This window comes from Myodes glareolus, chromosome 7, assembly GCF_982192425.1.
Source record: "Myodes glareolus chromosome 7, mMyoGla1.1, whole genome shotgun sequence".
NCBI lineage: Eukaryota > Metazoa > Chordata > Mammalia > Rodentia > Cricetidae > Myodes > Myodes glareolus.
The window spans coordinates 53,903,726-53,918,516 of NC_142032.1; the positions used below are offsets into that span (position 1 = coordinate 53,903,726).

Genomic DNA, 14,791 nt, shown 5'->3' on the forward strand with positions numbered 1-14,791 from the left:
CAGTAATAGGACACAAACTACAATATCACTCTTTATCTTAAAAAGTAAAGGGTATCTGGGGTTAAGTACACAGAGCACCTAAGTCCTTCGGGTAGTTTAGTGTCAGCTCTACAAAGTAAGCTTTGGCTTCCTGGCACCATGAGGCTCAATCTTCCGGAAGTCTTCTGTAAGTCTTCCAGAAGGTAGGTGAGGAGGATGAGGCAGCCCTCCCTCCTCAGTCACAGTTACAGGCTGGCCTCGGTGCTGCACAGGAGACGGCAGATGACAGCCAGACAATATTATCCAAGGGCTATTTACAAGGGGGCTTTTCCTGTGATCATTTCATAAACGCTACTTCTGGAATCTCTCCCTTGGCCTGCAGAAAGAGAACAGGTAAGTAGAGCCAGATGATCCCTTTCTCACTAGCTTAATTGACACGCCCCCACCCACACTCTGCTGTCCTGGAACTCTATATAGATCAGGCTGGCCTCAGTTTCAATCTGGCTACCTCTACCTCCCAGGTGCTGGGACTAATGACAAGCCCACCACACCTAGCCTTCATTTGACCCTTTTGTAAACCTCAGAGATGACTGGTTCTAGCCACAAAATTCTCATACCCTACCTTGAGATGAGTGAAGGCCTGAGCAGATCTGGTGTAGTCCCAGTTATTGTCTTGAAGGCACCTGAAGTGAGATTAAAATAGGAAGCCACGTGAGAATCTGACTACTAAAGGGGGAAAAAGCCACTTTATAATCCATGCCATGAAGAACTTCACCCAAATTTTTCATTAAGTTTATACATTGTTGCACCACTTATACAAATGAAACATTAAAATGTCTAACAAAAATGACCAAAATTTTATACTGGAATGGATTTACATAATTTAAAAACTAAGTTGCAGGATGGCAAGATGGTACAGGCCTTTAATCTCACCATCCAGGAGGCAGAAGGAGGTGGGAATCACTGAGTCGGAGGCAATTTTGAGCTACACAATGACTTTCAGGCAGCCAAGGCACATAGCAAGACCCTGTCTCAAACATAACTGTTGCAGAACCATATATAAGAGACTCTTGCTCCAGGTATTCACCTATAGTCCCAGCTCCCTTGGAATGATGAGGATTACTGCAGTCCAGGACATGGTAATGTTCAAGCACAGCTTTGGCAACTTAATGAGACCTTGTCAAAATGAATGACAAGTAAAAAGAGGACTGAGTAGCAATAGCTCATGCCTTCAGTGACACCATTCTGGAGGAAGATGCAGGCAGGTATCTATGAGTTCAAGGCCAGACAAGTATATAGTGTAACCCTGTCTCAACAAAAAAGGCGGCCAGGGAAATTAGCTTGGTGGTAGAGTGCCTAGCATATATAAAGTCTGAAGTCTAGGTTTAATCCCTAATTCTGCTGTGGGGAGAAGGGAGCAATATATAGGTCAAAGGGCAACAATTCATTCTTAATTTGTGCTTTGGAATTTTTTTTTGTTGTTGTTGTTTTCTTTCGAGACAGGTTTCTCTGCAGCTTTGGAGGCTGTCCTGGAACTAGTTCTTGTAGACCAGGCTGGCCTCGAACTCACAGAGATCCGCCTGCCTCTGCCTCCCAAAAGTGCTGGGATTAAAGGCATGCGCCACCACCACCCGGCTGCTTTGGAATTTTATAAATAATTTATGCAGAAGTCTTGGTGGGAATCTTTTTTGGTTGTTTCCTCTTGGTCCTATCCATACTCTGCACTCACTTCTGGGACCACTCGAGGTTCATGCCAGACTGGGTAGAGAACGCTTGCAACATTTCCTGTTGTTCTGGGGAGAGCGTGGGTACTGGACTGGAGGAAGGTGTGGGTGCAGGCATGGCGAAGGCTCTTTGGATTTCTTCAGGGCTGGCATTCCGCACAAACAATTCATCATTTATAATACATAACCTTGGGGACAAAGAACATCTTAAATAAATAAGACAAATAACCTCTCCCTTCTACATTGTCTCTATTGTCTCTGTTCTCAGGTCTGGTTAATTCACATGGTGCCCATCTAATGTTACCTTTTTTTTTTTTCATGTTACCTTTCATCATTTATTTCGACTATAGACTAGGTATTTATTTAGGAGGATTATTTCCCAAACACATTAGAATTATTATGATAGTTGTTACTCAAGCTTCATGAACTTCATATTTATTGCTTTTGTACAATTCGGCTAACTCCCCGAGGAATAATTCTTTCCAATTATCACACTGCTGGTCTGAGACTGAGACTGATGCCCAATGTGATAAGCTGAGCACTTACCCTGAATTGCTGGCAGGAACAGCAATGAAAGTTCTCGTGAAAGCACGTAAAGAATCTCGAGACTTCCCATCCACTGCAATGAGAACAGCAGCAATGGCTCCTTAGAGTCACTCAAGCTTGATGTGTACAAAAGGTTCTCACATCATGGCATTTGATACAAAGAACCCTATTTGGTCAGGTAAGGATGGTTATTAGAACACAGAAGAACAGAGGTGGAATGAAGGGACAGATCAGGGAGGATAGGAACAGGAAGTAAGTGAAACAACTTAAAAAGTCTTGACCCTGTGGCTTGGCAAAAGTTATCTGAAGTCATTTCAGTTCCTAAAGCACCACTGTGCAAGAGTATTAATTATGAACCTCGTCTGACAAAACAAGAAAAAAATAGTTCTGAGGTACTGTAACTTTACTAGACCCACAGAATAAACACAAAGATGGAAATGGACACCTGTCTGACTCTTTCATCTATATTGTTCTGGTCCCCAGGTTTTTGTCACACTGCATCTAAGACAGGTAGGAGATAAGATCAAACCAAGATGGTTTGGGTAAAATAGGAAGGTCAGAGAAGAAAAGGAATAAGAAGATAGCTGGGAAACTAAGGATCAGAGAAAGGTTCAAGATTCAAGGTTTTTACCTTCTTTGAAGACTCCATTGACAGAAAAACACAGCAATGTGCTCTGAAAGAGAAAAAAAGCACCTGAAGTAATGGAGGTTCCCAACCAGAGCTTGGGCCTCCTCACCCAAGGAGTGCTGAACCCATTCCCCACCCCAATTCTGGGCTTCTGTCAGGAGAATATGTGCTTACTGTTTGGGCACTTATGTCTACCACAAAGGAATTGATGTCATGTTGAGTTTTGGGTAACTCATTGAGGAAGGCAACAACGTTGAGACGTGTATGCTTTAACAGACGGAACCGCAGGGCTGCAAGTAGAAGGAAGAGAAACCAAAGTTAGGGAACACCTGCCCTGGTTAGCTCTGTTGACTGTTTCTCATTTTGACTGCTCACACGATATACTTACTGGGATCTTTAAGCTTCTTCACATTTCTGCTGTCTTTGAAGTATTCAGATAAGTTGCTTCTGGAAAATAGGAGGAGAATATGGTAGTGGTCAGAATAGTAGACTATATCTACCAAAAAACCCTGTGGTTCTAGGTTCTGACATGTGACACTCACCGGACAGAGTTCAGTGGAATGCTTAGTGAGCAACAGGCGCCATCATGGTAGGCATCTAGGAGACCCTGGCGGTCTCCTGAGTCATAAATTGCATAGTACCTATAAGGAAAGTGAAAGGAAGAGTCTGAGTTGTGTCTAAAACCAAAGCAACACAGTAGCTATGAGCTATGCACAGGCCAGTCACTATCCCCAGCCCTAAGGGCCCCTGGGATACTCACTGCTGCAAGAAATGCAGGACCAAACTCTTTAAGTTTTCTGTTCCAAAATAGCTTCCCTGAAATCAAACAAGACATTAGGATCTGAGAACCAGTATGCTTCCCACTCACGAGTTTCTAATTCTATCCCCAATTCTGACCTTGCAGGGTGGTAGCATTGTGGGGGCTTCAACGTCAAAGGCAATTGGAGGGGGTAACTCATGGCCATCCTGTGGAAACAGTGAATGTAACATGTGAAGCAGAAGACTTAATTTGTTAGCACACAGAAAAGCTAAGAGCAAAGAGTCAGAAGTCAATCAAAAAACAGCATAAAGAGTGTGCAGAAATCTCGTGTGAACTTTTATGGCTACCACTGTTCGCATATTCTCTAAAGGGATTTACTCATTCACACTGGTAGTCACAAAACAGAGGCAAGACCTCAGTTGTGCTTGTTAGGAGAGAATAATTTTTTATTTTCGTTTCGTTTTGTTTTTCTGTAGCTTTGGAGCCTGTCCTGGAACTAGCACTTGTAGACCAGGCTGGCCTTGAATTCACAGAGATCTGCCTACCTCAGACTCCCAGGTGTTGGGATTAAAGGCGTGCACTATCACCACCCGGCCTGAGAATGAATTGTTAAACTTACCAGGCGTAATAACTTGGGAAATCGTTCGCGAATGGCGCTGTCAAGAACGGGACAGAAGTAAGTGACGCTTCAGAGCCATCATGCCTCCTGGGCTGCTCTAGGAGCAAATACACCAAAAACCCGAGGAACAGCCCATCCCATCCTTCTCATCGCCCACACCTTCCCAATCAGCACTTAGAGATAAGAACCCCCAATTCCCCTCCTCACAAGGGGTACCCCTCTGGATTGCCTTGAAGGCTGGCTGTCTCTTCTCACTACCTGATCCCGAGTGCCACGGGAAGAACACTCAGCCCAAGCTTTAAGCCTAGGGCTGCCTTCCCCACCTTGCCCCCCTTACCTTCCACCTACTCACCTGTGCAGCCCCGGGAGGAGGGAATAGGGTGGGAGCCCAGGGGCTCCGCTGCCTCAACAGGTATCCACCAGTTCTGCCAGGTCTGGCCTTGGCCAAGACCAGAACACACCACAAGTATGGCACAGGAAGTTGGGGCAGGGAGATGAGCAAGACAGGGCTCAAGAGAAAAGAAGGCAAGAGAAGAGACCAAGGGGAAAGGAGAAGAGAAAAAGAGAAAGTAGGAAGGGCAAGGACAAGGGAGATATGGGGAGATAAGGAGAGGAAGCAAAGCAACAGAGACAGAACTGAAGGCAAGGGCACTTAGAAAAGAAAGGGAAAGGGAGAAAGACCTTCTGATACAGCCCTTTCCTTCAGCTGCCCCTTTCCTGTGGTTCCAAGGTAGAAATGAAGAACAAATCCTACTATAGTGGCTTGTAGTCGCTTGCTGTTGGCCAGGTCTCTGTCTGCTCCCTGGGTCCAGGTCTGAGCTAGGCGTGGGAAGTAAAGCAGCCATGGGACCAGAAGACCTCCCTCAGAAGACATGAGGGTTTAGGCTCCTGCCGAGTTGAGGGGGGGTGAGGGTCTATGCCCCACCTCAGTTGGCCCCCAAGTTCTCTCCTGATGGCCCCTCTGCGACTGTGCCTGTCTTAGGTTGTTCCTTCCCTGAGGAATCTTACCCGTCTCTGGCTAACCAGCCATCCTCTGGGGCCAAGCAGGCTGATGTGAGGTATGCAAGTGAGGGAGGGGCAATGCCCCTTGACAGGGTCATTTCTTTGTCTCCTTGGTAGCAGATGCCCCTGTGGCCTCCACGCCCAGCACCTGCCTGGGGATCCCCACGCCTCCTGGCGGGGCCCCGGCTTAGGTCATATCTTAGGGAGCCCAGGTTTCTTCTCCAGAAGGGCCCAGCTCACAGCACTGAGCAAGAGACCAATAGCATGGTAGCAGCCTCCAAGAGGCATCAACCTCAGCACAAACAGGAAAGACCAGGCCACAGCCTTGAGTAAGTCAATCATGAAAAGATCCCTCTTGGCATAATGGCAAGAGAGAACATAAAAGGACAAACACGGAAAGGTCCATCTCAGTAGGTGGTCCCAGTTAGAGACGACTTTCTCACCCTGAGTATACTAGGCTTTTGGGTGAAGACAATCTTATGGGTGGGACATATATATGACACCCCCACATCAGAACAGAAAAGGGAGGTGTCCTTCCTGGAACAACAGATAGGGAGAATCTAGAAAAGGCTGTGTTCAAGAAGGAAGAAAAAAGGCCAGAGCACACAGTAGTTAGGCAAGAAGGAAAGAAAGGAGATCTGGGACAAAGGTGGGAGACACAGAGAGGCAGAAAAGAGTACGTGATCCTCCTCCCAAAGGACAAGTGGTTCCAGCTCAGGGCTGTATGTTCTCCTGTAGACGGGCACTGGTCAGGGTGCATTAGCTCAGCCTCCAAGGGGGTGAAGGTCCCCAGGAGGGGAGACAGAGGCTACAACTGACCTGATATAGGTAGACTGGTCTCGGAAGTTATCACACATGGGGTTTCTGTCAAGCCACAGCTCTTCCAACTTCAGCCCTTTTATTTTGTCTAATTCCCGCTCAGACTTCAACTATGAAGGATAAGGGGAGGCAAAAGGGAAAAAGAGACCCTAGTAAGGATAGCAGCTGGATCTTCATACTCCCAACCTACCTAAGTTTTCTTTCTTGCCTCGCACCATGGCCAGCCAAACTCTTTTCACCCTCCACCATTGTAGCAATAAAGCCAGGGTCAGTGTGATGGCTCAGTGGGCAGAAGTTCTTGTTGCACAAGCCACACAACCCAAGTTCCAACCCAAGAACCCACAGTGGAAGAAGAGAACCAACTCCCAAAAGTTGTTCTCCGACTTCCACTCACTTATAATAACTAAGTATTAAAAATAAAAGTAACATGATGTTTTTGGTTCTCACTTGGTTTCCAGAGAGATTTAAGGTCTTTAGATTTGGTGCTTTCTGTACAATGCTGGACATATCATCCAGCTTGTATAGTTTGTTGTTGCTCAAGTTCAAAGACAATAGCTGTGAACAGAACAAAGTTTAGAAGTATTACCACACACAGAGCAAGGGCGGCTCTGGTCCCTCACCCTACCCTATTTATCCCACTTTGCTTTACCTCAGGAATGTTTTCTTCAATGATCCGCAGGGTGACCATCATACAGTTTCTGCGGTTTAGGACAGCATCAACATTGTTGGCAACCAAATCTTCAGTAAACAGAAAGAAAAGTCTGAGAGGGCTTGCCAACCCCAGTGTTATAAAGACCGATTGCTCCCCCCTCCATCTAGTCAGGACCACTGCTGTCAGCCATACCTGGGTCTGAGCGGAGGCCCTTGAGGTCAAGTGCTTGCTGGGAGCCATCATATCGTTTGCTCATGACCAGCTAGAGGAAAGAAAATAGAGAAAGGGTTTAGTGCTCACCGAGGGAGATTTAAGGACTGCTGTACCACTTACGCAGGACTCACCTTGAGCTGCTCTATTTGTTCAGGCTTCAGTTCAAGTTGTACAGTGCGGGGTGGAGCAGAGGCGTTGATGATGATGGATATCTGAAGAGAACACAGACAGGCAAGAATATACTTGAAGTAAGTCTATTCCCAGAACTAATACTTAGTCCTTTTTACTCAGTACATCAGCATCAACCTATCCCACACCTATGGCCCTTTATCTAACATACCTTTCTGTTTTCTCGATCGTGAATCTTACAGTTGACAGCCTTCAATGCAGAAGCAGTACTGGCATCTTCCACAAAAAACTGGGCCCGTGTGTGTTCATAGTGAAACTAGAAGAAGGAAAAACAAGAACATTAGATTTGGAGTCCACAGGCCTTTTGCCAGCCTCCTAAGCCTGACCTTGCCTTACCTCAACAGGGTTGAAGGGGACACTGCACTTGCTCTGAATCATGCTTAGGAGCCACGCTTTGTCATACTTTTTGCCATAAGGAATCTGGAAGTGAGAGAGAAGGACAGTACATTTCAGTTCTCTTGTATTTTTTGCCAAGACTGAAAAGATTTCTAGAGCTTTGAAGTGGAGCTCAAAGATAGAAGACATACTTAACATGGCATGCATGAGGCTCAGTGATAGAAGGCATGACATATGCTTATATGCAGGAAGCTGGTAGAGCCCTTCTATCACAGTGATTGTTTTTGCTCCTACAGAAAGGATCAGATGTGCTGGGCGTGTTGTCACACGCCTTCAATCCCAGCACTAGAAAGGCAGAGGCAGGTGGATCTGTGTGTTCAAGGCCAGTCTGGTCTACAAAGTGACTTCCAGGACAGCCAGGACTGTTACAGAGAAACCCTGTCTTGAAAATTCCAGGAAAAAAAAAAAAGTAAAAAAGAAAGAACCAAATGTAGGTTTCCATTTGAGATACAAAGAGTTCCTTAAGATCTTTTCCATATACTTATTATTCCTGGCAAGATGCCTCAGATCACATGGCCACACATCAAATGTATAATTCTAAATCCTAAGATATTATATGTGCCTTACCTGCCCCACAGAAACTCCACAGCCACATAAGCCACTCTTAGCTTAAGTGTTTCTCTGCTTCTTGAACACACTCAGCAGATTCCCCTTCCACTTGTCATTGTGCGTATCCTCAACTCCCTTTTAGCCATGTTCTTTTTTTTCAAAGACAAAGTATGCAGGCAAGTTTTTTTTTTAAAAAAGATTTATGTATGTATGTATGTGTGTATGTATGCATGCATGCATGCATGTTTGTATATATTTATTATGTGCACACTGTTCTGCCTGCATTCCAGAAGAGGGTACCGGATCTCATTACAGATGGTTGTGAGCCACCATGTGGTTGCTGGGGATTGAACTCAGGTCCTTTAGGAAGAGCAGCCTGTGCTCTTAACCTCTAAGCCATCTCTCCAGCCCCATCCCTTTTCTTAAATGTTCTTAAGAAACTCATTCCAAGAGGAAAGGGTGGATAAATGTGATACTTGATTGCTCAGTAAACACTGGAGTACATGGATTTGAGGAGCTGGGGGCGAGTGTCAAACACCTTTACAGAGTCCAGTTCCATTTCCCGAATCATCTACTACTCTCCCAAGGTACTCACTGTAATCTTGAACCAGTTTTTGGTGGTCCCATCTTGGCTGGTCCCAGCCCCTTCTCTCTCTGGAGGAACTTTGTCTCTCCTTACAGTAATATGAATTCGATGGTCATGCCAAGTATCCCCCTGACGGTTAGGCCGGTTGGGATAAGGGTTGCTGTTGGGAAGCAGAATTAAATTTCCATAAACACTAGGAAAGATGAACCTGACCTACTAACGAAAGACTACAGTTACTAAACTGGTTTGGTTAAGTATCACTTTACAAAGTGAGACAAGAAACAATAGGACTATATATTTCAATGGGCCACTATTTAAAGCAGAACACTTTGTCACTTACTATCTTACTCGGGGGCCATCTTGGGGATCATTCATTGCCACATCTCCATCATCTTCCTCAAACCGGGAAGGTCGTATACCAGAACCACCTCTTCCAGGCCGACGATTCCCCTCACCACTCTTCCATCGGAAAGGGCCGCGGCCTTTCTTTCTTCTTTGAGGGAAACTAACACGGTCATCATGCTCTGGAATTGGAAACAGACACAGAAATTGGTAATACATCAGTGGCCTGCAGCCACTATCTGTACTCCTGAGAAAGACAGATACTGACTAAAAAGACTACCTCCGTACCTATGCCCTAGACAGAGTAAAAAACTTTCTGTAGGACATCAACATCAAGAACAAGTTATTGGAAAACTGCAGGGCTATTGAAAAATAAAAGGGTCAGTAATGTACCTCAAGGGGCTGAAAAGATGACTCATTCTTTGGTTTGCCCCCCCTCTCTTTTTTAAGACTTGTTTATTATGTATATAGTGTTCTGCCTGCATGTATGTCTGCAGGACAGAGAGGGCACAAGATCTCATACAGATGGTTTTGAGCCACCATGTGGTTGCTGGAAATGGAACTCAGGACCTCTGGAAGAGCAGTCAGTGCTCTTAACCTCTGAGCCAGCTCTTCAGCCCCTGGTTTAGTTTCTTGATATAGTGCTTCTCTATGTAGCCCTGGTTAGCTTTGAACTCAGAATCCACCTCCCTCTGCTTCCCTGAGTGCACCCCCACCACCTGGCAAGATGACTTTTCTTTTAATTTATTCTTTTCTCATATAGTACATACCAACCATAGCTTTCCCTCCCTCCACTCTTCAGTTTCCTCCTCCCCAGCTCCTATATAGCTCCTATATCTATATCAGAAATGAGCAGGTCTTCCAGTGATGTTAAACAAACAGCATAACAAGATACAGTAAGACAAGATATAAACCCTCATATTAAGCCTTGACAAGTGCCGGGTAGTGGTGGTACACTCCTTTAATCCCAGCACTACGGAGACAGGGCAGGTGAATCTCTGTGAGTTCGAGGCCAACCTGGTCTACAAAAGCTAGTTCCAGGACAGGCTCCAAAGCTACAGAGAAACTCTGTTTTGAAAAACCAAAAAATAAAATAAAATAAAATAAAATAAAAAGACTTGACAAGGCAACCCAGGAGGAGGAAAAGGGTCCTAAGAGCAGGCAAGAGAGTCAGAAATACCCCATCTCCCACTGTTAGAAGTCCCATAAAAACTCTAATCTAAACAATCAGAACATGAACGTAGAGGACCTAGCACAGACCCATGCAGGCTTCATGATCACTGCTTCAGTCTCCATGAGCCCCTATGAACCCTGCTGATTCTATAGTTGATTCTATGGGCTGTGTTCTGGTGGTATCCTCAATTCCTCTGGCTTCTACAATCCTTCCTCCCCCTTGTCCATGGGGTTCCTTGAGCTCTGCCTGATGTTTGGGTAGAGGTTTCTACATCTGTTCCCACCAGCTGGAAGAGTAGTCTCTGATGACTACTCTAATGTGGGCTAGACACCACATTTAAGAGCACTGGCCACTCTTCTAGAGGACCAGCTTTGATTCCCAGCACCCGCACTGCCATGCTCAACTGTCCATGTCATTCCAGAGGCTGCCATGGGTACCCCACGCCAGGCCCTCACATGGTATACAGATATACAAGCAAGCAAAACACTCATATACATTAAAAAAAAAATCAAAAAGGAAAAAAATGTAGCTCAGTGGTAGAGTGCTTGCCTAGTACACTCAAGGACCTGGGTTTAATCCCTAGCATTGCTTCAAAACAAACAAACAACAGGAGAGTTTTCCATTTGGGTATGGTAGACCATGTTTATTATACCAATAACTGGGAGGTAGAGGCAGGAAATCAGGAATTCTAGATCATTTGCCTCTACATACCAAATTTAAGACTAACCTAGGCTTCATGAGATCCTGTCTTAAAACAAATTAAAGTTTAAAAAGGTATGGTGGGTGGAGGAATTCTCTCTACAAGTTCATATGAACAACCTTCGAAATCAGTGGGTTAAGAGGCTGAAGAGATGGCTCAATAATTAAGAGTACCCTGCTGTTCTTTTAGAGGAACCAAAGTTGGTTCCTAGTACCCACATAGCTGCTCACAACTGTGCTCTGCAACATGGATACTGGGTATCAAAGTTGGTCCTCTGGAAGAGTAGCTCTAAAGTCATCTCTCCAGCCCAAAGTACATTGTTGACTCTTCAATATTCAATATCCCTACAGGTTTTCAATAACTTGGTCCTGATGTTGATGTCTTATAAAAAGTTCTTTCCTCTGGCCAGGGCACAGGTGTTTGTATGGAGGTAGCCTTTGTAGTTAGTTTCAGGAAATCCAATACCCTTTTCTGGGCTCTGCACGCACTAGACACACACATACAAGCAAAATATCCAGATACGGAAAAATAAAATAAATAAATAAATCCTTAAAATAGTAACAAAAGGTGAATATATCACAATTATGTATACATATATATATATACATATATCACATTATATATATGTATAAAATTGTCAAAAAAATAAAGAAAAAAGAAAAGCAGAAACAAGTTCCTTTATGCAAACAAAAACAAAAAACATAGAAATGTAACCTGACACCTGGAAATGTAGCACATTTAATAAAAATCAGAGACAGAAATTGGGGTTCAACCTGAAGGTCAGAAAAGCAAAATACCCACTGGTTTTTACCTCCACATCAGTCTGAAATTGTGGTCTTGCCTCCAGGAATCTCAGAATGAGACTTTGTCTGAGAGCTGTCTCCTCCTGTCTGATAATTCTCTCTGGTGCTGGAATTAAAGGTGTGCGTCACTACCAACTGGTTTCTATGGTAAACTAGTGTGACTACTGAGATTGGAGGTGTGTGTCACCGCTGCCTGGCCTGTAAGGCTGACCAGTGTGGCTGTTTTACTCTCTGAACTTTAGGCAAGCTTTATTTATTAAAATAAAAGTCAAATAAAATATCAATATATGGAAACCTTTCGAAATTTTTGATCTTTTGCCCATACATATAAATGCAAAAAACAAAAAATTTTACAAATATGACCTATCTTAAAACCTCCTAATAATAACCACTACCTCCTTGCTCTTAAACTGTTACTCTGAATTTGGAAAATGCTAGTTTCTTTGAGCAGACATGCCCTGCACCTAAAGGGACTTATAGATTCGGGGTCTGGTGACATTTCCATATCAGGGTCCTGGAATGTTCTCTAATACAAACTGTGTTTGAAGTAGGAGGATTTCAAGTTCCATATCAGTTAAGCTCTTGCTTTAAAAAGAAAAATAAGCTGGACATAGGGACACAAAACTTTAATCCTAAGAGTTACAGAGGCAGGCAGATCTCTGAGTTTTCAAGGCCAGCCTGGTCTACACAGTGAGTTCCAGAACAGCAGTCAGAGCTACACATTGAAACTTTGTCTCAAAATTTGTAGACCAGGCTGGTTTCGAACTTACAGAGATTTGGCCAGTTGGTGGTGGCACACACATTTAATCCCAGCACTCGGGAGGCAAAGGTAGGAGGATCTCTCTGAGTTCGAGGCCAGCCTATTCTACAAGACGCAGTTCCAGGACAGGATCCAAAGCTACAGTGAAACACTGTCTCGGGGAAAACAAAACAAAAAACCCTTAGAGATCCGCCTGCCTCTGCCTCCCAAGTGATGGAATCAAAGGCGTGCGCCACCACTATCCAGCATATAGTTATATTTTAATTAAAATAAAGGTTCACTGGGCTGAGGATTTTTCAGGCCCTAGATAAATCAGCACCACACAAACACAAAAAGGTTCATAACTTCCAGAGAAATCTATCTAATATCTAGCGTCCTGTAAACAAAGATCCTCACCAAGTGACCCTAGTGAAAAGGAGTAAGATAAAGAAACAGTGCAACTAAAGTTCATTGAAAAATATTCATTCGAGTCACTGTGTTCCAGGTCCTTGATAAAAAAGATCTCACACCACAAACATGGGAAGACAGGTACACACATGAAAGAGGTAGAAAACAAGACCTTAGAGCTTAACTCACTGGGGTTAGCACAGCCAACTCGAGAGTCAAACCTAAGCTGTCATACTGTCCTCACCACCACGATGAATTGACAAGTGAGGGTAGTTGTTAGGATTAGAAAACTGGTAAACATTAAGGAGCAAGCTGCAAAACCGCCTGACCGGAGCACCAGAGCAGCCAGTCCACGAACAAGGCACTACTGACTCACATTTAAAAGAGTCGGGCCGCCAAACTGAATTGACAGGCATCAACCACCCTCAAAGTTCAAAGGAATCTTGTCACCCCACCCCTGAGCCACAGGTCCTCCAACGCCAGAATCTAGGCGAGTCTGGAGCCCCCGGGTCCCGCGGCGCCCCGTGCCCCCTGCCCGCGCGGCCACCGCTGCCCGTGAACGCAGAGCTCCTCGCGGCCTCCCGCCCCCGGGCTTGCGGCCTAGGCCGGGGCCGCCCACTCCGGCCCACCGCGCCGCCTCCTGGCCCGAGGCCCCGCACTAACCGTTGTACTGCTTCCCTTCGTCCGCCATGGCACAGGAAGGTACAGAGGCGGACTCAGGCTCAATACCTGACGCCACCAAACGCCCGGACGCCCAGGCGCTCAAGACAGAAGCTCTCCTACGACCGGCGCCACCGCATTTATCCGGCGAAGCACGTCGCGCGCCGCCGACGTCCCCAGGATGTGGGCGGTGCCGCGGGGCGGGAACGCGCTCTTCGCGCCTGCGCAGAAGTAGGGCGGCCTCGCGGGGGTGGGGCCAGGGCCTTCGAGGCCCGCCCACAGCCGGAGCTCTGGGCTCGTTGGCTTGCAGGCGGGCCCCGCCTTCCTGCTTCTTCACCGTGCCCGCTGCTACGCGGGTCTCCTTAGAGCCGAGCGTGTAGCCCTGAACTCAAAGAGCAGGGACGAGGGTCACACAGAATGGAAACCTGGCCTCAGTGGGAATAACGGCTCACAGTCCCTGCCGGTGAGATCCCGGCAGCTTGTAAGTCGCACTTGATTTCCTTGCCAGCCGCAGGCCTAAGCCCTCCCAGCTTTCCTTGCCTCTTCGCTGGATTATGACGAAATAGAAAATGGAATGTAAGCTCCACCGAAGCAGGAACCCTAAGTAATGCACAGCGTTTCTTCCTGCAGCACTCCTAGCTCATTATCTTGCCAAGCGTAAAAATCCGTGTGAATTAAAATCTAGTTCCTTGTAGGTCCTTCCAAATTGCCCGATCAATAAAGACAGAATCACGCCGCGAATGATGGGCACACAACTTAATCCTAATATTTGGGTGGCAGAGTTGAGGCCAGCCTGGTCTACACAGTTCTTTCGAGAACAGCCAGAGCTATGTAGAGAGATCCTGCTTTTAAAAAAAAGAAATTCAAAACTGGGCATGGTGGTGTAGGTCTTCAATCCAGTACTTGGGAGCTCAAGGCCAACATTGTCCACATAGCGAATATAGGAACAGCCAAAGCTACATAGCAAGCCTGTCTCAAAACAAAAACCTGTCAGGGATATAGTTGAGCATTGGTCTTTACACTCGAGGACCTAACTGTCATCATCCCTACTGGGTAGACCCCTCAGCTAGGTAGGCAGGGAAATTCTCTAACAGTGATATCCTCCCCGCCACCCCTTGAGACAGAGTTTCTCTGGAAATTCAGGAGATCCACCCGCCTCTGCCTCCAGAGCACTAGGATTAAAAGTGTGCCTCCACTGCCCGGTGTGATTACAATTTTTAAACGGCAAACCCAAGAGCTCTTATAGGAAATAGCCTTCAGGCCGGGCGGTGGTGGCTTGTGCCTTTAATCCCAATATTGAAGG

The 14,791-nt window shown here is 45.7% G+C and overlaps 1 protein-coding gene across 1 annotated transcript; it reads right to left on the reverse strand.

Annotated features, from left to right (window-relative positions):
- Nucleotides 1-18: 18 nt before the first annotated feature.
- Nxf1 (nuclear RNA export factor 1) lies at nt 19-13,669 on the reverse strand. The gene is made up of 21 exons (XM_048458514.3): nt 13,492-13,669; nt 9,003-9,186; nt 8,672-8,822; nt 7,468-7,551; nt 7,283-7,387; nt 7,074-7,154; nt 6,922-6,991; nt 6,727-6,815; nt 6,525-6,632; nt 6,078-6,187; nt 4,257-4,293; nt 3,775-3,843; nt 3,638-3,693; nt 3,420-3,518; nt 3,266-3,324; nt 3,052-3,167; nt 2,881-2,923; nt 2,250-2,322; nt 1,709-1,891; nt 602-662; nt 19-355 (listed from the first exon to the last, which is right to left on the reverse strand). Exons 1-21 carry the CDS (start codon nt 13,517-13,519, stop codon nt 317-319), a joined length of 1,845 nt encoding a protein of 614 aa, XP_048314471.2. The 5' UTR covers nt 13,520-13,669; the 3' UTR covers nt 19-316.
- Nucleotides 13,670-14,791: the final 1,122 nt, after the last annotated feature.